This window comes from Pipistrellus kuhlii, unplaced genomic scaffold (genome assembly GCF_014108245.1).
Source record: "Pipistrellus kuhlii isolate mPipKuh1 unplaced genomic scaffold, mPipKuh1.p scaffold_m20_p_13, whole genome shotgun sequence".
NCBI classification, from domain to species: Eukaryota; Metazoa; Chordata; class Mammalia; order Chiroptera; family Vespertilionidae; genus Pipistrellus; species Pipistrellus kuhlii.
Window position 1 is genome coordinate 33,225,722 of NW_023425438.1, and position 26,882 is coordinate 33,252,603.

At 44.3% G+C, this 26,882-nt stretch overlaps 1 protein-coding gene across 6 annotated transcripts in view; it reads left to right on the forward strand.

The window, feature by feature from the left end:
- The window catches only part of MEIS1 (Meis homeobox 1), a 136,783-nt gene that overhangs the window by 55,900 nt on the left and 54,001 nt on the right, over positions 1-26,882 (forward strand). For all 6 annotated transcript variants that reach the window (XM_036435542.2, XM_036435544.2, XM_036435540.2 and 3 more), the window contains exon 8: positions 21,373-21,518. In XM_036435542.2, the coding sequence (XP_036291435.1) occupies positions 21,373-21,518 (146 nt within the window). The remainder of the gene's footprint in view (positions 1-21,372; positions 21,519-26,882) is intronic.

The window sequence follows — 26,882 nt, forward strand, 5'->3', positions numbered from 1 at the left end:
CTCTGAGACTTCCTGCAATTTGGGAGGAAAGCGCACCAGTTTTCTCAGGCCTCGGATGTAAACAACATTGTTTATGCCACTTCCACTCTCCTAGCCCTCTGTTTGTGCAGGCCCTAACACAAGTGGGTCTGTTTCGCATTTTAAAAATTAGCGTGTGTTTTCAGAACCCATCTATCAAGTGAGGCCAAGAAATGCCATCAGAATGCATGGTTGGAGTTTGCTAAATTCTGGCTTTCAAAATATACTTGACAGCCATTTGCTATCCGGCCCCACACTCACATGACGCTTGCGGGGGGGGGGGGGGGGGTCCACGCCTCTAATTCTGTGTTGGAAGCAGCCGATCGGGGCCCCACTCCCCTCCCCATTGCACAATATCCCACCAAATGATTACCACCGCCCAAGAGACTTTTCTGAGGAGAACTCCCAGACAGGCCAGAATGTGAACGACATGCAAAAGTAGAGTGCATGGGAGATAGGGAACCATGAATCTGTTGTCATCACTCATAGTACAGGGAATTAAAATCTAAGGGGAAGCTGAAACCGGTTTGGCTCAGTGGCTAGAGCGTCAGCCTAAGGTCTGAAAGGTCCTGAGTTCCATTCAAGTCAAGGGCATGTACCTTGGTTGCGGGCACAATCCCAGTGGGGGGTGTGCAGGAGGCAGCTGACCAGTGTTTCTCTCTCATCGATGTTTCTAGCTCTCCATCACTCTCCCTTCCTCTCTATAAAAAATCAATTAAAAAAAAAAACTAAGGCGAAGTAACTCCTGAAAAGACAAGAGTGAGCTTTCACTCACTCACTCACTTACGTGTGTGTTGAATGGAGCAAGGCCAAGGGGGGGGGCAACTAAAGGGGGGTATTTAGCCCCACCAATGCCCCGCAGCCCTGCAATGCCAGAACAGGCAGCCTGCCCCTCTCCATGTGTGTGACCTATCACTGCCCTTGTAGACACAGCTCCACGTGCTCTGCAGGTCGTTTCCGTGGCCGTGATTGCAGGGCACAGGCTTCCCTGGCAGCTTCCTAAGGTGACGCTCTGAGTGGGGACCTCAGGCCTAGCCCAGCTCTGCTCGCTCCCTTCCACTCTGCACATGCGCGGCCGATCCCTCTTTCCCTCCGTTGCCTGCGGGGCCTGCCTCTGAGAGGCTGCCTCCTGGGCACTGAGCGAAGGAAACGGCTGCTCTCATCTGGCGGGGTCTGGAGGAGAGGATGTCGGGAGAATGCAGCCCTCATTCCTTTCTGCGAGCCTCCAGCTGCTTCCGAGCTGAGCGGTCCCAGATGCCATCAGCTTGTTTCTGTCCCAGAGCCACTGGGGTGCCTGCGCTGTCCGGTGCGAGGGCCAGGCGCTCTGCGTGGCGCTGGGGAAACCTGCGGTTACACAGCGATTATTGGTCACTGGCAGCGATAAGCTGGAGAACTTGTTTTTTCCTCCCCTACTCAAGAGACTGAAAGTGTTTCTCCTGGCTCTGAGGAGAATTCATCCTCTCAGTCATGTGGTTATATATGTTGGGGTGCCTGTGAGTGCACCCTCACTTTTGGGTAAGTCATGTCACTCATGCCCATGCAGGTGGGCATCCTCTTCATTCAGAGGAGTCAGAGGGAGCTGACGCTTCAGCAATGTGGGCTTCGAGCTTTCAGGGTGGGGTCTCCCATGGGTGGGATTGGAGCCTGTTTCGCTTGGCGGAGAGGCCCGTGTAGCAGAAACGCATGAGCCTATGACCCGTAGTATTAAAACACCTACACTCCTTAAGACCAGTTTGTCGCCTTCTAGCCCTTAATTCCACAAGGCCACTGGGATGAGCAGAAGTGCTCCTACCACCTGTTCCACAGTCTGGTCTTAAAGGCATAAGTGGGAGCTGAGTCTGGGGTTCAAGTCTCTCCTCCTCTTTCCCAGGGATCCAGGTGGCAACATCTGGACAAGAATACACACTCTGATTCCGTCTATTGTAACTCATCCTGTCCCAGTTCCACATGGGGCTTTTGCTGTCTTCCTAACTGTCATATTTGTACAGTATCTTATACTTAGGTGCTGCACTGGAGTTGCCTTAAGTCCAGTAAATACTGTTATTACTGTGATAGTTGATTCCCTTATAAACGAATTGCCCTTTTCATCTCTCTCTTTAGAAAATGATCTTGGTTTTCTTCCACGGTCATATCAATAATAATAATAATAAAATAAGCCAAGAAGTTATAATTACGCTGTACGTAACCTCTGTGGTGTGGTTACATAAAATACTCGCTGGCTAGGATGTTCATTTCCATCCATTGCAAACGAGCAGGAACAAAATATTCCTGGACCATTTGATTCCACCTTTAGATGCACATTAGGACTCCCCTCACGGTAAACCATATAGTCCACTGTCATCCACTCTGTAGTGCACTTTCTAATAAATAGAGCCAGCTAAAAATAGTGATGTTCTTCATTAAATGTAAAACGATCATTTGAACTGCTTCTACTCTGAGTGACCCATACATCACTTAATCAGAGCCATTTAAAGAGAAAGAGAGGCGGGGGGTGAGGAGAGAATGAGAATATGAATAGATCATCTGTCTGTATTTCATTTGGTGGCAGTATGAGTAGGAGTTAGACTAAGGGTGGTTCTTTAGCCATCTCATTGTTTCCTGTAAAAGTATTTTTTTTTTTTTTACATGTGGCAGTATGATGGGCTGTATGGAAATATAGGTTTAATCAGATTAATAAAGATCACACTTCATTAGTTCTGTGATCGAAGAGTGGCACTTGTGACAGGGAAGAGTGGCCTGACCTAAGAGGGGTTTCAGCTGAAACCAGTTTGGCTCAGTGGATAGAGTGTCAGCCTGCAGACTGAAAAGTCCGGGGTTCAATTCCAGTCAAGGGCATGTACCTTGGTTGCGGGCACATCCCCAGTAGGGGGTGTGCAAGAGGCAGCTGATCGATGACTCTCTTTCATCAATGTTTCTAACTCTCTATCCCTCTCTCTTTCTCTCTGTAAAAAAATCAATTTTATATATATATAAAATTATATATATATATATATATATATATATATATATATATATATATATATATATAATTTTAAGGGGTTTCAGCCTTTCCTCTCCCCCCAGCCACTTGAATCAATCATTTTGTTGTTCCATATGGAATAGCTCTACTAACAGGGAAAGGAGAATTCGGCTAACTCCTAGAATGCATGACCAATTCTTTGTTCAATTTTTTCTGTGTATTCTCTCTATATATATTTGGAGAGAGTAGAACTGACTCAGGGCAAGGAGCTTAACTCTTTTCTGTGGAGAAGCAAACACTGTAAAGATAAAGGCGATTTTCTATTGCCTCCTTTGCCTCACCTCTGCATGAACTCTAAACCTACATGTCTGTGATGTCCAATGGCCACGCGGTCAACAAGCGCCGCTGCCTGCTAGGCTCTCAGGATGCGCCATGCTGAGCAAGACTCATGTGCGTGCTTGAGGAGCTCCAGTCCAGTGGGGATGGCTGTTGTATAAACAAGCCATGGGAATGTGGTGTCTGTCACACCAGCTCTAATGGTGGGAAAATACATCTACCCCCATCCTGGAGGACCCTGGAAGTTCCCCTAAAGAAAGGGCACCTTTATAGTGTCTCACATTTCCCCAAGAGTTTTCACACACAAAGGGTGGGCAAAAGTCGATGCCCAGTTGTCATATACATTAATAATACAATAATTGACAAATGGTAATATAGGAATAAACTCTATTTCATGCACTCACCAATGTACACCTACTGTTCCCCACCCATGGATAGAATCCCATTGTTCCTCACAACGCTGTTCCCCCTGGAATGAGCTGGTTCCTCATTGGCACCAGCCTATCTCGGAGGGAGGCAGGGAGGCTGTCAGAGTTGAGGCATTTCATGGAGGCCAGACAGATGGTAGGCCCGGCCTGGAACTTCAGTCCCGGGCTCTGACCCGCAGGTCAGCCCTGAGTATACATGTTTGGGAAAATGGGGAACTTTGGAAAGATGAGAAACAGCGGCCTGGTCTTGGGAAATCACTATTTGACCATCTGGGAATTTGCCCCTGACTCACTGCCAAGTTTAGGAAGACCTGGAATGGTCATTGCATGCTCACATAGTCTAGGCCCATCATCAGCAAACTGTGGCTCGTGAGCCACATGCGGCTCTTTGGCCCCTTGAGTGTGGCTCTTCTACAAAATACCACGGCCTGGGCGAGTCTATTTTGAAATCCTGGCATTAGAAGAAGTTAACTTTAAAAAAAATTAGCTCTCAAAAGAAATTTCAATTGTCGTACTGTTGATATTAAGTTCTGTTGACTAATGTGTTTGCTGACCACTGGTCTAGGCATAGCTTCTGAACACCGGCTTCCCATTAAAATGATAAAATAAGGAAAATTAGCTAGTACAGAAGAGAGACAGTTAGCATGATCACTCAGAGCAACTTTTGTAATATAGGATTCATCCTTTCTTTTGTGAGAACGTGGCCCCAAATGGTCACATTTGATGTCTTAGGGCTTCTCTGATGGTGATCAGCTTCCCATACTGTGATTTTATAATAAATCATGTATTTTTTATACCTGATCCAACTCATGTCTTTTGATGAGAGAGAATATAGACATCTGGCTTTGGCAAACAGTGACCCACCATTTAACTTTCCAGTCATTTTGGTCAGACCTGCTCCTGCCTTTGGTTGTCTGTCCTACAGGAACGGAAATTTATTGCCTCCAAATACTACAGCGATGCTAGACTTATGGTGAGTGAGTTCAGAGGTTTCTGAAAAGAAATCCCCCCGTGGGTGTGACTGAGATAGAGAGAGGAAGGCCTTGGTATCTGATGTGGAAGTCAGACTCTCACAGGCCCTGTGGGATGGAGGAGCTGTGATCTGGGGCTGCTTCCCTGCTGGGGAGGCTGGAGGAGAAGGCAGGACGTGGCAGCGCAGGCGTAGGAGCTGTGCCGCCATTGCAGTGACCTGGAGCCACTGGGCAGGAGGGGAGGCTGGGCCAGGCGGAAGCATCCTGTTGCTCAGAGTCAGGAGGCCTTGGCTAGAGAAGCTGGCTGCTGTGCAGGTAGCTGGGTGGTCCACGATACAGCGTCCAAGGGGTGTAGCAAGTTCAGGCCTGGCGGTTCAGGGTACCCAGTCTGCTAGGTGGGGCCAGCAACAAGGAATGCGAGGCCGCAGGCCAAGTCAGAAGTCAGGGCGGGGCTGGGATTGGCATTTGGAGGTCTGTTTTGGAGGCGAGGATCCCCTCCAGCTGGCAGTTCATGGGAGCAGCACTCAGCCCCGGGAAGGAAGCCTGGCAGGGGCCGGAGAAGGGAAAGGAGGGAAGGAGGGTGAGGTTCCCAGCCGCTGTGGGGAGCAGCAGGCCCAGAAGAGGACCAGGAGCAGAGCAGGGACTCCAGCCACGTGCTGGGGGGCCGGATCTGTAGGAAGAGGTGGAGGTAGGTGGGTGACTTCGGCTGAAGGTCAGCAGGCGCTCCTGGCTAATCTTGGCCTCGGGGAGCCCACACTGTCTCTGTCTGTGTGGGGTGATTGTCCAGGAAACCGAGGGGGCTTGGGTTCCAGGTAGTCTCTGTAGAGGCAGCTGTAGGCGCTCTGGGCGAGGCAAGGGCAGGTTGGAGAAGAGAGCAGTGTGAGGTGGTGGAGAATCGGACGGGGAAGATTTCTGCCTTTGTGGATGAGAATAATTCCTGGATTCCGCTATCTTCTTCTCCCTCAGCTAGGTTTCAGGTTAACATGTGGGTGACATCATCCCTGGAACCCCACAGATCTGGAGCGCTGCCTGCCACCCTTGGGCGTGGGGGCAGCCAGTGTGGCTTGCAGCAGCCTTGGTTGTGCTTCTGTGTCCTTCCTGGAACGGAGACTCTCCTTCCTTTTTTACATAAACGGCTGCGAGAGAAAACAAGCTGTCCCGTGAGCTTGTGAGCTTGCGGTGGTCTCTGCTCTCCCGCTCTGGTGGGCAGCCTGGCTGCCCGCTCAGTGCCAATCTCCCGGGCTCAGAGAGCACGACGTGCCCAGGGAGGTGGCCTACTTCCCCCTCTCCTACAGCAGAACTGTAGGTTTCTGACACAGACGGACACTTGAAAACATGCACCTCGTCCTTCTCTGTGTCCCTGTCGTTGGCATTTTTGTTATTTTGCAGGTGAGCGCGTGAAGGGCCTCCGTGGGGCTGGCCCACCCCTTCCATTCTGTGTGCTTTTCTCCTTTGATTTCTGGAGGCACATTCAAGGAAAATGGCCCCACACTTCTGCCATGTGGCTGCTTTGGACATCCTGCCATTCTTGTGTGCTCTCTCTGTCTCTGTAAACTCTCAGGACCTGTTTTCTTCCTGAACATTTCAGAGGTGGTTTTCGGGTTTCACTGGCGTCCGTTCTCTTTGAGGAAGACACACTCTCATGCCTCTGGGAGTGCAAGTCTCTCTGTCCTCTGACTTCAGGAGAAAGGCTATGAAGGGCACAGTACGGGGTATGCTTTGTGCGGGGTGTGGGCAGCAGAGAGCAATGGGAAAAGGCGTGGTGACTGCTCTGGAAGCTCTTTCTAGAGGTTAAAGAATTGTACCTGGATGGTTGTTATCTGATCCAGTGGAGTTAAATGGAAATGAGGAGTTCTAAAGTGCTTCGGAGGTTAGCCTGGAGTCAGATCTGGATTCGAGTCCCTGAGTAGCTCCATTTCCTTATCTGTAGAGCAGCCGTTTCCTTATCTGTGCTTTCCCGCCAGATTACATGGTGACAGGAGACCATTCGGGAAGATACTTAGTAAGGTACATGTTCTCTGTGCAACCCATAATTGTCAGTTAGTAAATGTATCTTTCTATTGGCTACTTAAACAGACACTGAAAGCTCCATATCAAGTAAAGGATTTTGTGGATTTTTTTCATGTGGAGAAATGGACAGGTTTTTTGTTTTGTTTTGTTTACCATTGTGACAAATTTAACTTCTAAGGTTTTTGTGAAGACTGATTGAAAATAAAAGCCAAACGCAGTTTTGCATAGCTAGTAAATGCTCAATAAACGTTACTTTTTATTACCACTAATATCCTTACTATCCTGACAGGAGATGGACTGTAATGAAAAATTAGCCCTGTTTTTTTGTATCATGCATCTCACTTTTCCTAGACCTTAAAGACACTTTCCCTCAACTATAGGACTTTTTTTCCGTATCCAGAAAACCAAAACCCAAACCTTTGCCCTTAGCAACGGCCACAGAAATATTGCTTAGAGCTCAGAGGACGAGTTATGATGCACTGACCTGTTTTGCGTGGGAAATGAGAACTTGTATTTATAAACATCGTTTCCAGCACCTCTGCTGGGCAGCTGCCAGCGTAAGTGACAGGACTGGTTAGGCAGCACTGCTCACCCTTTTCACACTTTCGGGTACCAAGTCACTCCTGGGCTCTTGGGGGGGAAAAAGAGAATAGAAAAATAAAAACGGTCTGCCATGCCAGGGGAGCGGGCGCGTGTATTATGAAGCGTGGCTTCTAGGAATGAAAACAGGATGGGGGAGACGAGGAGAGGCGAGGATGGTGGCAATGACAGTTTTTCTGCTCTGAGGGAGTGGTTCAGAAACACATCCCCTTGCTCCAAAAAAGTGCTCAGGAGCAAAAATAAAAATAATGGCAAGAGCTAGTGGCATCCACTGGGCTGAGCCACAGCTGCCAGGTGATGTGTTAAACATTTTCTGCAGCTTATTTTATTTGATCTGCCCAATAAACTCTTCAGGTGTAAGTACTTTTATGATAGGCTCATTCCTTTTTTTCTGGAGGAGAGAAACAGAGGCTTGGCTTGGCAAGGTTACATAACTTGCCCAGGGTCACACAGGTAGTAAGCGGTGAAGATGGGATGTACGTGAACCTAGACAATCTGATTCCAGAGGCTAAACTCTTATAATACTTCCAACACGGGAGGCAGGAAGTTAGGCATGGTCCCTGCTGAGGAGATAATGGCGGAGAGAGGGTTGCAGGGCTAACAGAAAGAAGAATCACCAGTGGGAGACACCCCGTTCTGTTCTGATACTCCAGTTAGTCGTAGAGACAGTGACGATGCATGCTCCAAATGAGGCCCTGGCCAGCCTTTTCCCCATGCACCCCAAAATGTCTAGCTTCATTTGCTCATAGGAGAAGACCCTCCGGCAGCTTGATAAGATGCACATTGTAGTCCTGGATCCCACAGCACTGCATCCGCAGGCCTGTGGGAGCGTGTGAGGAATGCAGATCCTCAGGCCCCTCCTTTGCCAAACCCGGAACATGAGGTGTCCCCGGTGCTCCCCATGTGTGTTAGCCAGAGCAGCACTGCTCTAGGCAGTTGGTTTGCCTCTACTCTGGCCGCCAAAGTGAAGTTACCACTTTGCACAGTGTGCTCATTTCCAGGGGCAAGCACCAGCCCCTTGTGAACCGAGCGCCCAGTGTGTGTGGCATGACAGACCCACAAAGAGCTGGAGCCGTGGGTGGTCAGAGGAGGGGGGAGGTGTAGTGAGACACACATGCCAGGAGTCCCTTTCCTCTCAGAAGCTGTTGGGATCTTAGATGTTTTAAATTAGATGATAAGGCAGCCGAAACCGGTTTGGCTCAGTGGATAAAGTGTCGGCCTGCAGACACTCTCGATTCTGGTCAAGAGTATGTATCTTGGTTGCGGGCACATCCCCAGTAGGGGATGCGCAAGAGGCAACTGATTGATGATTCTCTCTCATCGATGTTTCTAACTCTCTATCCCTCTTCCTTCCTCTCTGTAAAAAAACCAATAAAATATATTTTTAAAAAATAAATTAAAAAAATTAGATGATAAGGCTTTATTTTTGCAAATTGTAAGATCTTTTCATTCTCTCCCAAAGACTTGCTAATCTATACTTCACAACCTGGTTCCATTTTATTTTGTATGCAAAGAAGCCTGTCTCTGCAGAATGCCTTCTCTTCACTCCCCACCCCACCATGGCACTCCTCTCACTCCAATCCTTCCTTACCCCAGGATGCTTTCCATTCTGGGTCCTACTCTCCTCACCCTCCATGCACCTTCGTGTCATCCTTCCTGCATATACGACTCTCTCAGACCTCCTTTGGGCTGAGAGCAGAATAGAAGGCATTACTAAGGGATGGAGAGGGAGTACCCACGCGTGCCTAGAGAGAAGATCCCAGGAAGGCAGGGAGAGTCAGGATGGATGGGTGCCCTCTATTATTATTTGTTTCTTTGTTAATTCTTACCTAAGGGTATTTCTCTATATTTTTTTTTTTTGAGAGAGAGTGAAAGGAAGGGAGGGAGAGATATAACCATGGATGTGAGAGACACACATCGATTGGTTGCCTCCTGCAGGCACCCGCTTTGGTACATGGGCCAACACTAACCACTGAGCAAAACCAGCCAGGGCAGGTGTCCCCTATTTAGCAAACTCACAAGGCTCTTGGGAAGGCTCTGCTCCATCATCCAGTCACACAAGTGATAGTGAATGTGTGAGAAGAGTTTCTATAGAATGTACACACATTATCCTGGTTATCGGTGCCATTCAAGAATGATGTGTCCAGATTAACACAACCCTACTTTTATAAAAATTTAAAAAAGTTCAGGAGCATCTTTTCGGAAAGTATTTTTAGATTATACATAGACTCTATCAAATCTGGTTATAATAGATTTTTAAGAAATAATTTAGCCCAGCAGCTGTGGCTCAGTGGTTGAGCATTGATCCATGTACCAAGGGGTCACTGGTTCAATTCCCAGTCAGAGCACACGCCCCAGCAGGATCCCCAGCAGGGAGTGTGCAAGAGGCAGCCCATTGATGATGATGTTTCTCTCTCATCAATGTTTCTATCTCTGCCTTTCCCTTTCTCTCTCTCTAAAAATCAATGCAAACGTATTAAAAATAATAATGCCAGTAGATACATGAGTTATGGCACTGTGCTCTATATCTTGTTTACACAGCCTCCTTAGAACAGAGGACTGTTGTCCCCAAGCTAAGGGCCCTCGGGAGCTACACTTCTTAGGTTTTTATTTTTTGCCTCTATTATATTTTCCTGAAGATCTCAGCCTACACACTATCAAGCAGGAAACCAGACAAGCAAACTTTTGGAATCTACATCTAAAATATACAACACATTTCTGTCTGAGGAGCTTATGATCATTTCTCCATAGAAAACATAGGAGCTTTGCCACATGTAATCTGTGACTCCAATCCAGTGATTCTCAAACTTGGCTGTGCATTTTAATCATCTGGGAGCTTTAACAATGGCTAATGCTGGGGTCTCACCCTCCAAAATACTAATTTAATTGGTCTTGGGTCCAGTGCAGGCATCAGGATTTATGAAAGTTGCCATGTGATTCTCTGTGTAGCTGAAGTCGGGAACTACTGCTTCTTAGCTTCGTGTCTGAAACTTTGTTTAATCCTACTTTTCAAGTGTGTTCCATCTAATTGAATTTGTTGAGAAGTTACTTCTTTGATAAATAAATGTTATCTTGTCTGGGTAAAAGTGTACGTATCTATACACATACATGTATCCTAAAAGTAGAGTCTATAGAAGTTTAAAAAGAAATTATATGACAAACTTTTGAAGATATCACAAAAATAAATGGGGTGTGTGTGTGTGTGTGTGTGTGTGTGTGTGTGTGTCTGCTTGTCTATAATATTCCACATGTGGCACTCTTTTTTTTCTGACTAAAACATTTATTTTCATGTTATGTAAAACTTTTTGATCTTTCATTAATATTTGATTTATATATTTTGGGAAGAATATCTCAAGCAATATTAAACTCATCATGCATTATTATAATAACATTTAAAAATAGGCAAAGTACTAGTTCCTAAAATGCTTTCTAAGATGTTGATTCTAAACAAAAGTTTATGAGTTTTGCACTATTTTACCTTTGCAATTGCAAGTGTGTTTTCCTTCTTTTTTATCTTAAAAAAACGGTGGGGGGATTTCCAGTTTGTTTTAGTGTTAGTATAAATACATGGATTTCAGTCCTATCTTGTAGGGCACTCACATCCTGAAGTTTCTCAGACTTCATAAAGAAGTTATGCTGTTTTTGCAGGGATTTTCCATGGTGTTTAGTTGGGGGAAAAATGCTGAATGGATGAAAAATGAGTAAAATCTCTGTGTTTTTTTTTTTTTTTCTTTCCTATTCATCACTTCTGTTTGTCCTCTGTGTGTAGGCAATTAATTTGCTGTTGTTCCCCAGAGGGGAATTCAAGTCAAAAAGTCATATTGAATTACTAGAAAAAAGGTATTCCTATCTCAAAAGAACAAAGTATAATGAATTAGGGGGAAAAAAGAATACTTGGAGAATCTATCCGATTTCTTGGTGTACATGCTGTATCTGTCCACGGCACTCTACTCATATGAATACTTACATAAAATAAATCTTAAGTTAACAGTAAATATGAATACTGATAGACTCTGATGAATAATTCTTACTTTCAATGAAGTTATGTCCAGTTTCTTCCTTTGATCCCATCAACTGCACGTTAAAATTTTGACTTTTTTTTTTTTTTTTTTTGTATTCTATAAAAATCCAGTAAATATTTTCATTCTGGGCCTCAGTTATGTAGTTAGGTTCTTTTCCTATTTTTCATGCAGTTATACTTTACGCATTACTTGTGTTGACAGTGAAGAACTATAACTTGGTAGGAGCTTAATAGAACATGTTATTTATAGTAAAGAAGTTATTCCAAATTTATTTCAACAGGCTGGCATTCCCGGAGTTATAAACACCCAAACTGTACGAATGACCTACATATAGACACAGATGTTCAGCCTAGATCTCTTACTCCTAATCTCATTGCTTTACACCCTCAGGACCCATTCACTGTCACCATGATTTCTGTGAGAAAGTCTTGGGATGTTCAGAAACTCATAGCTTCCCACATGTAGGCAGGGATACACAGGGGTGGCGTGGATTAGGGATGGCAGGATGTAACAATGCGTCTGGAAACTGACATTGGACTCTTCTGAAAGCCTGGCATCTGTTGATTTAAAAAAAAAAAAAAATCTTTCCCAACACAAGCTGTATTTTTAAACCTACCTTTACTGATCACTCTACCTGAAATTTTGCCATTGAAAGAGTCATTGACATGAACAAATCTCCCTTTAAAAATGTTAACACTCCTGGGAAGGTGAGAGGGCCATCAGCTACTCATGGGTAGTCTGAATTCGTTCTTTCAGATGGCTTCCTACCTCCCCTCAATAAGAAGGAGAGGCTGTATGTTCTGATGGGAGATGAGGAGTGTGAATTCGGAGCAGGGAAAGAATAGGTCTGGGTGAGGGGACCACAGTGGAGGGCCAAGTGCCTCTGCAAGGCAGGGGTGTGTTTGGAAACTCCAGTTGGTGGGTGCTGTGCAGTGGAAGTGAGGTACAGAGAAGGAGGAACTACAGGCAATTATGTTTTCCTAGGCTGACTCCATGCACCAAAATATGAATAGAAACTCACTTTCCCCCTTATTCTGACACTTTCTGGCTTCCTGCACCCTGGCCTCGGATGCCAGTTGGAAATTTATTCATTTAATGAATTATTTTGGCTTTGATGAGCAAGCCTTGGGACCTTCCCCCATTCATACCTTGCTTCCACGGGAAAATACATTCTAATGTCCAAGAAACCTAGTGACAAATGAAGTCAGAATGTACGCTGCCTACATTGGGGTCTACCCAATTGCCTTTCTGTTGCTCCTCATTCTCCAGCCTGAGTTTGGAAGGGGAGGATTTGTCAGGTTGAACTGGGAAGGGACACTGGGGCATGAGGCTTTATGTGGTAAAATGTATGTACAGTTAGGGCACGGAGAGAACACTGATGAGGCCATAGGTCATGATTTTAGAACCCTGGGGACAAACTCCCAAATCCAGACCATGGCCCACAAGGCCCTGTATGGTCTGGCCTCTTTTCCTCTCCAGCTTCATCCCTTCCTGCCTCCCATGTCTTCTGGTTGTGTCACGTCATGAGTCCTGCAGAGCCTAGACCATGCTGTTCTTGGAATCTGCCCTCTGCCCTCTGCAGATGCCCACTGGACCCAGTTGATTTTCTGCACCCTTTAGATTTCTGCTCCAGATCACTCCTACCTAAGTCAATTTCCTTTGTTTCACACTCTCAGAGATTTGTATTTCTTTTTGATTGAGTGCAATTGGATATTTATTACTGTGATTATTCCTTTTAACATCTCTGCCCTCTAACTGGAAAACTCCATAGACACAGGGACTTTTTTTTTTTTTTTCTTTCTGATTTTGTTCACCATGTGTGTCCCTAATGGTTGGTATAATGTTTGGGATATAGAAGGAATTCAATACATTTCTGAAAATGAATGAATGAATGAATGAATGAATTAGAAGGATGACTGTATATGAAAAAGATGGTAACCTATGCCATCTGTTGGGGTTCATTTTTAAGGGCTACATTTTCCTATTTAAAAAAAAAGGGAGCAGTGCATTCATAGAGAGAGCTGCTTTCTCCAGATTCTGATTCTTCATTTCTTCCCTAAGGTCTGAGATGTCAGGGCCCACTACAGGGCACAGTAAGGCTCTGAGCTCAGGCCACTGTGATTAACGATTAACAACTCTTTGACACCGGTTAACAAACCGGAATTCAACTAGAAAGGAAAGGCCTCATGGCAAGTCTCCGTGAAGTCAACCTTAGGAAGCCTATCTAGACATTTCTTTTTATTAAGTGCCAACACTGTGTTTATTTAATGTCAGCTTATTCTTAAGTCCATCTTTTCTGTTCGTGCCATTGGTATATCTGCAGCATGGGCATTTGCAAAAGCCATGGCGGGTGCCAACATCTAACTCCTTATCTTGGTTTCCAAAGGAACCACCTCAATCTTCAGGAAAGCCAAGGGTGGTACAGTAAGATATATGAGAATATGCTCTCCTTTTTTTTTTTTTCTTTTTAAATCAACTCAGAAGCACTTTGAACTAAGAACAAGGAAACCTTCAACCCCAAAGGATGAGAAGAGATGCAAAAGGGAGACTGAGTGAACAGGACCCTAATTAAAGTTAAACTTAGAACTTAACCATTGGAGCCGAAACCGGTTTGGCTCAGTGGATAGAACATCCGCCTGTGGACTCAAAGGTCCCGGGTTCAATTCCGGTCAAGGGCATGTACCTTGGTTGCAGGCACATCCCCGTTAGGGGGTGTGCAGGAGGCAGCTAATGGATGTTTCTCTCTCACGATGTTTCTGACTTTCTATCCCTCTCCCTTCCTCTCTTGTAAAAAAAAATCAATAAAATATATTAAAAAAAGAACTTAACCATTGGATTTAGACTCTTACATATTTGTATGTTGGCTGTAGATTCTGAGCTATGTGCAGTCTGCTGTGTTTCTCTTGAAAATATGGAATAAGGCTTAGGGGTTGTATTGTTTTCATTCATCTTACAAAATGCTTCCTCGTGGCTCCTAGGATTGTATGACATGGCAATCTGTAGCTCGTATCGGATACTAAGGTCCTCGGGCAACCTGCTGAAGAAATGCTGATGCAGGTGTGGAAGGATGCCCTGGGAAAGGCTGATACAGTGACTGGGCGAAACCAGAAAAGCCAGAGTTCTAGAGTTTTGCACTTAGCACCATAGCTATCAAGTGTGAGTCTGGAGTCTGCTCTCAGGGTCAGATTGTCTGCTTCGAGACAGCTGTTTCCTCCTTTAGGTAAAACCGGGAGATGTGTGAAGAGGGGACAGTTCATTGGGGAAAATGCAGAAGGAGACAAAGAACGTTTGCTAAAGTTAAGCTCAGGGAAAATGAACACACTGTAAAAATTGTAGTTAGGCAAATAGCTTTAAGTTATAGTTTCAGGAAGTAGGAGTGTGTTTCTGAAGGGCTGGGGCATACATGATAAAGAACACTGTTACTTGAACTCTTTATCTTTTGGACAAGATGAACTTAAAGATTCCAAGGAAATATCCCAACTTTGGAGAAATGCATGTTGATTTTTCCCTTATAGTTGGCTGAGTTACACTGGTGAATATGTTTCAGGAGTTTAATTTAGATATGTAGCCACACACACAAATTTTTTTTTTTTTTTAACAGCTGGAAATTGAAACTATGGTTTTTCCCATGCAGTGGCAAGTCAATGCATTTACTCCTCTGTTTAATAGGCAATTGACAAATTCGTACCCTGTACAGTGGGGTAACCCTGGGGTTAGAGAATCTTAGAGAAGAGTGTGACCCACTCTCTGCTTTCACGTATCCTATAATCAAGTTCTATAGGGTGTCCTGTAATCATATACAGAAATCCTAGTCTACTACAGGATGATGTGTGTCGGATGGAGGAATGTTGGGAGAAGGAAAATCACTCAGGATTGGGGAGGGGGGGAGATGGAGTCCAGCAAATGCTTCTTATGGGAGATGGCAGTTGAGCTGACCTGGAAAGGTCACCAAGTAGTTGCCGGGAAGGATGTTCCCTAGAAAGGGACCAGCATAGGAAATGCGGAGAGGTCTGAGAAATCGGCTGGGGTGGGGGCGGGAAGTGTGTGTGTGTGGGGGGGATGTGGAGAGCATTTCGCAGGCTCAGGATGGGGTGGGCCGTGTGTGCCTGCCCACATGCGGACTCAGCAGCAGACAGGCCGAAATACTCCAGGAGAGAGATCATCCAAGCCCGTCTGTGCCAGGCGGAGAAGGGCGACCTCTCTGCCAAAGGCAGAGGGCAGCCACAGAAGGACGCGAAGGGCCAGGGTTCGATGTTTTGGAAGCTTCATCTGGCAGCTGTTACACATTCTAAAGGAAGACAAAACACCTCCTTAGAGCCTCTGAAGTGTCCTCACTGGCGGCTAAGAAAGGGTATTCGCACCCTTTATCCTCCTCACAGAACACAGAAGCATCATTCCGTCTGACTCCTGGCTAAGGAGACAGCCATGATCTCAAGATGTGGGTTTGGGATAGCTTTTAAGCTCTCCCCTCACCTCCTGGACAACCTGGTACCCACAGAATGCTCCCCTACAGAGGAAACCTGAGCTCCCCACACTGCTGGGATGTCTGCACCACCAGCCCCTGCAAAGGCAGGCGTGCTCTATGTACATCCTAAGGGGTGACAGTCCATGTTCTCTCATGTGGGCTTAGTATGTGAGGAAACAGACGAGAGAATGAGAAAGCTCATCATTGGATGGAAACCTAGCCACCTTACAACGCAAGCTTTTCAGGCCTATGAGTGCTTGCGATTGACCATTTATCCAACTTTTAAGACACAATAGATAAGGTGACAGGAAAAGAGCTGACTTTGGGTGGTGGGCACACCGTGCAATATACAGACCTTGTCACATAGAAACCCACACCTGAACCTCTATGTTCATGTTAACCACTGTCACCCCCATACATTCAACTTAAAAAAAAAAAAAAAAAAAAAAGACACAATAGAATTGGTCAGGATGGAAAGAGAGGAGTATAAATGGCCTTGATGTTTCAGTTGAGGTGCATTTTTTTTTGGATAAACACTATATATTTCTAAACATTTGAGGAAGAGAGAAGTAAAGTTCAAGGAGTGGATGTGGCCTGAAACTCAGAGTCTCAAAACAAAATGGTAGAAGAAACGATCCTGCAGCTGAGGTGGCTTCCAATTCGACTTCTAGCAAAACATGGGGTGGGGGTGGGGGTGGGGGTCCCCAACCTTACACGTCCGTCTGCCCCGACAGTGGAAAGCTCAGATCCCTCGTTAGAAGTTTTGCTTCTGTGACATCAAACGGACACCACCTTTTATTTATAAACCTGCTGGCCGGCCCATAGCGGCAGTGCCGGTCCCTGGTGACGTCCATGTCAGGCACTTTTCTGGGTTTTGTTTGTGCCTCGCTCAGAACAGGTTTTTGGGAACGGCAGTCCCCAGGGGTGGGGGAGTGAGGAGGGAGGGAAAAGTGGGAGCAGGGCTTTGACCTGCCCGAGAGGAGCCCCCGCTGACACGGTCAGTCTGACCCATTGAATGGCCTGAATGCGATAAATGCCGCTTTATCCTGCTTTGAAAGGCACGAGATAGCACAGCCTAAATGCCTGGGCATGCTTAAATAGGCGACTGGGGATGTTTGAGCTGAGCGTGTTTGAAATCCGAGCTCCCTGACAGCCTGGGAGCTGCCGCAGGTCACCTGCCTTGCTCCGTGGGGACAGGCCCAGGTCTCGCAAGAAATTGTCCGTAGACGAATTGTAGTACATATTCCTTTCTTTGTTGGTTGGCCTCTTTCACTAGACCGTGGCCTATAAAATTTTGTAAAAACAATTGTTAAATATTATTTGAAAGGGCAAATGGCCCACGCTGAAAGGTCTGACAGTTTGACATATAGAGCAGGGTTTTGATAGCTCGGAAACAGAAAAGTGTGGCCAAGATTCTCCTCCCCACCCCCTGCTTGTTAGAAGCCCTGGTGTTTCTTAAAACAGTGTCTTGTGGGGCACCCAGTTGCTCTGCACCCAGCAATCAGACAGGCAACGCGCCTGCATCCCTGATCCTCAATCCTTTCGGACCCATTTGGGGGAGCACCCAGCACCTTTGAATGCAGCGTCCAAAGTACACAAGACCAGGTATTGCCAATTAAGGAGCCATTCGGATGCTCCTATCAAAGCAGATGGCTTTGGAGCTTTCTGAGAACAGCCAGAACCAGAGCTTAGAGAGAGGGGAGCCCCGAGTTTCACTTCCTGAAGGGAGGGGAAGAGACTTGAGTGGCCCCATCAGAGCCTGTGGAAGTGGCAGGGAAGTGGATTTCTGCATTAGAATGTTGCATATGAGCAGCCGGTCTGCGCCCTGCGCCCGCTGCCTCTGCATAGCCAAGGGCCATTTTCAGGAGCCTCCTGCCCCTCAGTCACTGGCCTGCTCGTTAATTGCCACGCGGACTTCCTGACACATGGGCAGATAATATGACATTTTCGGTTTCTGTCACTAGCAAACGCCACAACGTCGCTTGCACTAGTTGCTAAGAAGCTGTCAGAAACCATTAGCCATTGGCCAGAGTCGCCCTATGGCATTTCCTCATAGCATCAGCAAAACGAGCATAAATCACCCACTGGAGCCCACTGCTATCCTAATGAGGCCATAAGCTTGTTTATGGACTAGCATCATTTTTATGATTATTTCCACCTTTTCGGTCTGCCTTCATTTGGCGGCGGGAGAAGTCAGCTCCAGGAATGAAGTCACAGCTGACATTTTACAAATGCGGCTCGGAGCCGCGGCCTGCTGCCGTGTGGTCGGCCAGCGGTTCTCCAAGTTTGTTTAGTGATCTTAAAAATAAAAAAGGGAAATAAATCCTCCGGAGACCGCAGAGAGGTGGCCGTATCCAATTGCAGCGTGAATGGATACGCTCAAGGTACCATGGACCACGGTAGATGGTCCTCTGAGGCGGGGATGTGGTGAGATCCCCCCCCTTTTTTTTTTTTTTTTAATTTTTACAAAGCGGGGGAGGTTAAACCATTTATTAAAATCCATGGAAGTGTTAGCTTTGAGAACGGTGTGCTTTAGTACGCTCTCTTCTCCGTTCCCCATCTTCTCCATTTCCCCGACTTGTGTCGGGAAGGAGCAGGGTTTATTATTTTAGGCTTTTCTGAACATGCACCAGTATTTACACTGGATTGAAAGCATTTGCTTCCAATGAAAATCTTGTCTTAGATTACAGCCCAGCAGCGTAATTTCCCTCCCAGATGGGAGTAAAGTAGCTGTATTTGCCTAAAAACAGTAGGAAGAACAAACTGTGCGTTAAGCCAAGGCTGTTTTTGGCTTGAGCTAATGATGTAACAGAAACCTTTTCTTGGGGAAGAGGTCACTGGCAGGGACTGAAGGGGGTGATCTGGCTCCGGCTTGAAAGGTTGCTCCATTGTATCTACATAAGTCTTCACTTAAAACACGCTGCTCCTAATGCTTCTGCTCTCCTCCAGCAGAAATAAACAGGAAAGGTTCTGGCGAGTGTTACACATGGAATGCAGAAAGCCTTCCTCCGCTAATGGAGTATATAATTCAGGTGCCCTCAAGGCACGCTTTCAGGAATTCTTTTGCCCGAGGTAATGGGAAGCTAAGGCTGCTTGAAGGCCTTGATTATCTATTGATGCACAAAGCTGGAAAAAAGTCATCTCCGCCGGATTATAGCAGATATTTCCATAAATTATCAATGAATTCTCTTCTAGGCAGGCACGAGGCACTGCCTGCTAAATTAATCTGAGGGGGTTTGGAGATGGATAGAAAGGCTATTCCCCCCCCCCCCTTTTTTTTTCTTTTTAAAGGTGGAAAACAGTCACGGTGGTGGAAAGACTGTGTCCTTAGGTTAGAAGCTTTTCATTTTTAATCAACGAGATCGAGTAATATGCTTCTTTTCCTTGGTTACCTTTTTGCCTGTTGCAAGTGGATTAGCCCATTGAAATTTTAAATGCTGTTGGAGTTGTTTTCTTTGCTCATGTTTCTTTAATGAATTGTTATGTTATATGGTGAATTGCTTCCCTGAATAAAAAGCCTCTTTAAATACCGGACTTACAAAGAATTTGTTAGGCAAATCCAAGGGGACGCTTTATACAACACTTGGTTATGCAAATAAAGAGTTGGGTGGGATGGAGGTAGTGCAGATTGAGGGATGGGAGTGTCTGGTCCAACACAGATCCACTGGCTCCAGCCCAGGCAGGGTGACCCTCCAGTCACCCAACAGGAACCCAAGCACGTTCCTCCTCCATACACCGAGGGCTTTGGCACTTTCTGTCTTTATGATCTTTTCTGCTGAGAACACAGCTAGGATTCTGTAGGAACTTCCACAAATACATATGGATTTCAAGTACAATACAATTTATGGATTTTTACATTAATGAAAAGTAAACTCTGCAAAGTTCTGCAGGCATTTTTTTTTGTGGGTGCGTGGCTTATGCTGCAATCATAGCAGAAGTGTTGAAATTGGTCTGTTCTTCACCCAACAAAGTTTTAAAACTTTATCTCAGTACCAGTCAAGGGTAGTTGGGGGGTGGGGGGAGAAGGGTCTCCTGAGGCAGCTGTAATTGATAATTATAACATAACTGCGATAGGTTAGACTGAAATCGCTGAAATGAAAATAGAGAACTCTTTTTGTATGCAGTATAGGCTATTGGAAATATGGACTATGGAAATTCCTGGAGTAATATACAATCCCCGGGAAATGTGTCTCACCAAAGTACCAGGTTCTTTTTGGGCTACGCATGCTGCTCCCCAGGGATTTTCGTGGCCCAGTGAATGTGCTTTGAGAACTTTTGTTACCTCCTTGCTAAGCCTTGTTGCTGTATTTAAGGTGACCAGACGTCCCGCAGGACAAATTGTTAAAAATTGGGACTGTCCCGCCAAAAGCGGGACGTCTGGTCACCTTATGTATAATAGTGCTTCTTTCTGGCCCAGGTCAACCTGTTCCTTTCTAAAAGCCAGCAGCTGCCACCAAGAGCTGGGGCTCCGGGTACAGATGTGTGCTTGAAGCTACTTTCCGAGTGGAGTGGGTTTAGTTTGCTGCTGTTTTTTCCTTTGGCTTTTGCAACCAAAGGCTAAATGCTTCCTTTTCATTTGTACCTTATGACTTATTTTGGACAGTGTGATTTTATGGGCTGAAAATGTTTTTTTTCTTATTAGACATCACATTGTAAAAGAAATCCTACATTTTAAAGTTTATGGTGTCACAAAGCCAAAATGTTTTCTAGAAGAAGGAGCTTACATGTTCCACCAAAAATCAATAGAAAAAATAGGATCCCGTATACAGACATGTGTAAAGCAGGTGACTTTTCAATAAGAAAATTTACACGTAGAAGAAATGTTAAACACTGTCTATATTACTAGAGTCATATAATTCCAATGGACTGTTCATGTAACATTACTTTATTTGATTTAAATACTCATTTTTTTTATTTTATTAAAAAACAATTTGGGGAATTTTCCCTTACTGAACTCGATTCTCCCTTTCTATGACAAGAAAAATTATCTTCTATTTGAAGCATTCCTATGTCAAAACTGCTTATATGACAGATCACCTACATTTTCATGGCCTAATTTAGTCTTAAGATAGATCACTTGTGGAAAGAGTTGATATCTCAAATGCATCTTCTCCCAAGTTGACATCAATGACTCCATGTGGGATTCGACTACCCAGGCAGGGGCCCAACTCTGCTAATGGCTGCCATCATGTTTCATTCCCCAAAAGGAGATGCACTTCACATGTCTCAACTTTACACATTTGAATAATTACCATGGCAACAGAGCTGCTAGAGAGATGGGATATTTCCCTCCATTCCCTTTGACCTTTGCACTGTTCTTTGGAAGAAGTTCCTTAGACCTGACCGCTTTTGAGCCTAGGCCTTGTTATTCTTTCCCTTTGTCTTGAAAAAAAAAAAGAAAAGAAAAAAGAAAAAGAAATGAAAAAGAAAAGAAAACAGTACCAAATAAACGATGAATCATTTATATATTGCTCTTTTGGTTTTGTTTATATCCAAAGGCATTCTATTTGAATAAAGCATGTCAAGGTAGCATCAGTCAAAATCTGATTCACTATGTTTGCAGGTGATGGCTTGGACAACAGTGTAGCTTCCCCCAGCACAGGTGACGATGATGATCCAGATAAGGACAAAAAGCGTCACAAAAAGCGTGGCATCTTTCCCAAAGTAGCCACAAATATCATGAGGGCGTGGCTGTTCCAGCATCTAACAGTAAGTGGATTCTAAATGACATCTCTAAAGTAAATATGGACAAACGGTTTTGATAGAAAAAAAAAAAAATGGGGGAAACGTGATCCCTCTGGACCTGGGATATTTCATAAATCGTTGTCTCCCCACAGTGTTCACTAATGTGTCTGCACTTATTTCCTCAAGACGTTCCCCCGAATGAGGCGTTTGATTTGAAGTTCGCTATTGCAATGTTGTTAACTGTCATCCGATCTAAGGTGTAGGGGTTCATGTGCCCTTGTGATTTTAAGCATGCCTGTTAATGATGTTGTTCTCTCAGGGTGCCTCTTGAACACTTAGAACCAGCTCCCAGGAAGAAGGGAGTGAGACAAGCCCCAGAGAGAAGGACTTAATTTCTCCTAATGCTGGCGCGGACCTTCCTAACGAATGGCCCGCAAAAAGTTCCATCTTGCGGCCATGGCAGAATGCGCACATAATTTGCTTTTAAGTGGTGTGAATGCACTGGCTGCCATTCCCACTAGCTCCTGTGAGTCAGAGCTGCGCAGTGAAAGTGGCCCCTGGATTTAGAACTGTAAAGGAAAACAGCAATATAGAGTCAGCTCTTCCTGTGTAGTCCCTGGTGACTTCTCAAGCCGGGTAACAGTTTATATTGTCTGTGTGAGTATTGCTGTTTTCACTGCAGGAATTCTCCTGGAGATGTGAGAAACGGGAGGTTTGGGGCTTGCTGCCACCGAGGGGTTTGTTTGGTTTGGTTATTGTTCTGAATGAATTCCATGTTCAAAATATTTATAATCATAATATTGTGGTGGATATTTTTGGAAGTGCATACAGATTTAATGACATCTGAGGACAAAGATAAAAGGAAAATGTATGAGTCCAATAAATTTTAAAAATCAGCAAAATTGTTGACCCGGGGGGACTGGGACTCCCACCCCGAGGGACAAAGAATGGGCAATGTTACCATTTTTAGCATAGTTTACTTTCCTTAAAGTCATACGTTTTTCTTGAGTATTCAAGTTAATTTTGCATTGTCACAAAGCTGACCTGACCTGTTGACCCTTGCACCCTGGCCCACTCTCAAAGCCATGGTCCTCAGTGACTTGTTCTGATGCAGGGAGACAAACAGGGGATGTGGACAGAGGCTGTGCCTCCAGTAACACTCGAGGGTCTACATTCATCCAGCGTGTGAGCAAAATCAAAACTGAGAGCAGCGGGAGTAACTAAAAAAGTGGCTTCCACCCTTCATTTCTTCCCATGATGATTCCAAACAGTTACTAGATGATGCTGATAGTTTGCAATCAGCTTTAGGGCTTGGTGAATGCTGGTGGTTAGTCGAAGATTTAGATTGCCTTAGCTGATTTTAACATCCTATTAGGTTAACCTACGATCTGAGTCAGGTGCCATTACTGATATGACACTTGTCACTATATGTGGGTAGTTTGAGATATGCCTTGAGCATATCTGCTACTGAGGACTATCAAGCACCACTGAAGGGAAAACGGGAAGGCAGGGGGCTAGGGTCTAGGGGGCTTTAAAAACTAGCAGGAGATGAGACTTGGTAGTTGGTCAACAGCGCTGATTCAACCCTGCTGATATTTCATCATCTAAGCTAATCAGCTAACTTGAGCTGGAGGATGAATGTGGGGAGTGAACAAAATCAGGTCCACCCTGAATATTTCTATTTCCTGTACTAACAGGAAAAAAAAAAAAGAGTAGATTTTGTCAACCTCCATCTCAATTGGCAAAGGAGCATTGGCTTTATTTGCAGCTCAGGTGCCCCTGAATAAAATCAAATCAAATATTGGTTCAGATAGAATCAGGAGAGAGAGAAGCAAGTTCTTTTTTGCATCCATCAGGTTTCCTAGGTTATATCCTTGTGAAAGACCTTGGAGAGAGCTATAGTACCTCCTTTAAAAAAAACAAAGAATTCCTTTGAACAGCCAGCATGACTTTACCTGCATTGTAATGCTTTCAGTGGTACATATTATTGGGATGATTGTAATGGGAGTTAATCTTGAACTGCCTGATTTCCTACAGTGTTGGGGTCTGAAAGGGAACCCATATCCATGTCTCTCTGGCTCTCTATGGATGCTCATAGGGGTCATCTCGTGGTTTGTTGGTGCCCCATCCCACTGCCATCTACTCAGACAAAAATATTGATAATGATAATGGGCTCTAAAAAAGTGCTCTCATAATATCATCTAAAAAGCAAGAGTAGGAGCTTTATTGAAAAATTTCCCTCTTTCCCCAATGAGAAAGATTTCCTTCCCTTTTCTCTAGTTGCAAGAGCAAATAGATCTCCAATTACAAGGAACACCCTTCTCCTTGTCTTGTTATGCTTCTTGTAGGAGTGTACAGACTGCTTAGGTAATATTTATAGTCAGGAGATGATTATAATAAGTTCTATGGGAAAACCTGTAGAGTTTTGTGGTGATTTGCCCCAATGTAAGTCACTATTGACATCTCAGTACTTATCCTTTACCAACTTCATTTCAAGTTCTGAGAGGACTTCAGGGATGCACCATTCATTTGGAAGACCATGTACAAATTTTAAACGTAACACATTCTTGCTTGATGATTAATGCAACTTATCTAGAAAATTATTTCTTAAACCTTGCTAGATATGAAAGAGCAATGGAGACTCTGGCTAATTGAAACAATAGCAATAATAATTAATTAGAAAATTGTAAAAACCAATCTATTAAATGCCAAAGACATATTATAAAAACCTCACACACTTCTTTAAAAGCAAATTGCTATTTGTTTTCTTTTCCAAATAAATGGGTCAGTCTTTTCATTGGGCTTATTCAGTTGAAAAAAACACACAAAAAAAAACTGCCTTTGAAAGGGCTTTGAAGCATTTGTGTGTTAGAGCAGAATAGGCCCAAATTTTTAAGAAAAACCTTCTGGATTTGCAACCCAGCTGCATAAGAAAATGTATCGTTCTCTAGTTATCCACAGGTAGACTTAATCAGTTAGCACATTTGACTACTCCAAAGAGAGAGCGAAAGCTTCGTTCTTGGACTCCCAGTCTCTAGCAAGCTCAACCGGACATATGTGTGCATAATGAAAACAATGAAAGGAAAAGGAAGAGCTTTTAAACTTTGGTGATATGGGGTAAAAAGAAATTTCACTGATGTACACTTTCAGCTGAGACTACTTAGTTGAGCATTTGCCAGTTTTGCTAACTAGAGAAGGCCTCTGAAAAAAAACCGTTCCCTGGGATTGAAAAGAAAGACTGACATGTAGATAATAAAAGAGAATTTGAAAGAAAAGAAACGCATTTATTAATTGAAATGCTTGCATTTGCCTGAAGACAAATTATTGCAAACAATTAAAAAGTGCTTAATAGTGGCATATTAGTCACTGTAGAGTGACAGTTCCGGGGCATACGCCACATCAAGGTTTCTTTTCCTTTCTGAAGGGCTTTATTCCAACTGTAAATATAACCTGCTGGGGTGTCATGTTTAAGCTGGACGTGTTTTTCATCTTAGCGGTTATTTTGCTGCACAGTACCCTAGTGAAAATGAGGAGAAGGAATGAATATAAGGTTTAAGATAAAAATCAAGTCTTTTTTCCCCCCTACCCTAACATATTGCAGGTTTAAATGTAATCTAAATAGAAAAGTGGTTAATATGGTTCTTATTTAAAATATGCGGTGACATATTTTCCTGCAGGGAGCTGCTGTGTGTCCCAAGAATCCTGAAAGTTATAAGAATGGAGGTTAAAATGCATCCCTGCAGATTCAGGGAAGGAACCTGATGTCTCTGGCTGGCACTGACCAGTAGGGAGGTGAACCTCAAGGAGAATCTATTTTCATTCGCATACTCTTAGATTCCCTACTCTTTTACAGATATTGAGGAGCCTATTGGCTACTATAGAGACAAACTTTGTTTGGAAGTCAGATACACAAAATTTGCTATTTAGTTTAGTTTTGTTTATTTGTGTTATTGTGTGGGGTTTTTTTTTGTGAATTTCAAGCTTGAAATTTTTGTTTGTTTGTGGCCAAATTTGTCTCAGTTTCTTATTTATAAGATTTTTTTTTTTTCCCCTCAGTGAGGATAAAGTCAATGTGAGGGGCAGTAGAATCTTCCAGGTTGGGGATGGTGTTTCCATAGAAACACTATTAGATGAAAAGTGCCCTGTGGGTCTGCCATTCTAAGGATGGAGTAAATGGAATTGAATCGGGAATTGAATGCTCTAGAAGAGACAGATGTTGTTTCATTGGTTTTGCTTTTGGTAATAAGATCGGTTGGAGACGTCATAGTGTGATATCTCTGCTTGCAATTTTGGAAGAATTACTCTGTAGACATTAGGAACTATTTTTACAATGAAAAACTCCTTCTCATTGGTATCCAGATAACCCATTCTGCTGATGCAGGCGAGCACAATGTTGATCAAAAAAGGTAGATGGGTAGGCAAGTAGACAGAGAGTAAAAGGCATTTGCTCCTCTCCTCCCATTTCTACTTCTCTCTGACCCTCATTTCTATACTTGACCAGTTTTTTTAAAAAACCCTTAAATTTTTTTTTAAAGCATGTGTTTTTTTATTTATTGATTTTTTACAGAGAGGAAGAGAGAGAGATAGAGAGCTAGAAACGTCAATGAGAGAGAAACATTGATCAGCTGCCTCTTGCACCCCTCCCCCCCCCCAACCGGGGATGCGCCCGCAACCAAGGTACATGCCCTTGACCGGAATCGAACCTGGGATCTTTCAGTCTGCAGGCCGACACTCTACCACTGAGCCAAACCGGTTTCGGCTATACTTGGCCAGTTTTAACAATGAACCTTCTTATTATGTCTTACCAGCTGGCGCCCTTTCAGCTACTATTCGTCCTAAGAAGGTAGCGAACAGGAAGACTATGTTCTGAAACTCTTGCCTGCAGAGTCAATCAGGGTAGTACAAAGTATTACTTTCAAACTATCCTAACCAACTTCCTGAGCAAAGGAAGGTGGTTGGTGGAGACAGCTGTTCACTTTGACTGTTTCTTCACTACGTGTTATCTATAGATATATTATTAAATTAGGAGACTTGAAAACTAGTGTGAAGGAGTGAGATTTTTTCCCCCCTTTCCAGATGTCCATGTACCATGTAAAAAATGAGCTTTCTCAAATCTGTAAGAATATCTTTGCAGTTATTCCTTTTTCCATTGCCTGGCATTGTCCTTCGCATTCACGGATCTTAGTAATGATGATGGGTCACAGCTAGGCTTTGCTCAAAGTAGTCCAGGCTCAGATGACAAATCCCTGCATTTTAATTTTCAAAGATCTCAGCTCCTTAGAAGATAGCATATTTCAACCATTGGTTAGATAGGAACCCTGACTCTCCCCACCCCACCCCCCACATTGGAAATCATCTATCCCTGGAGGAAAATGGAATAGATTATTT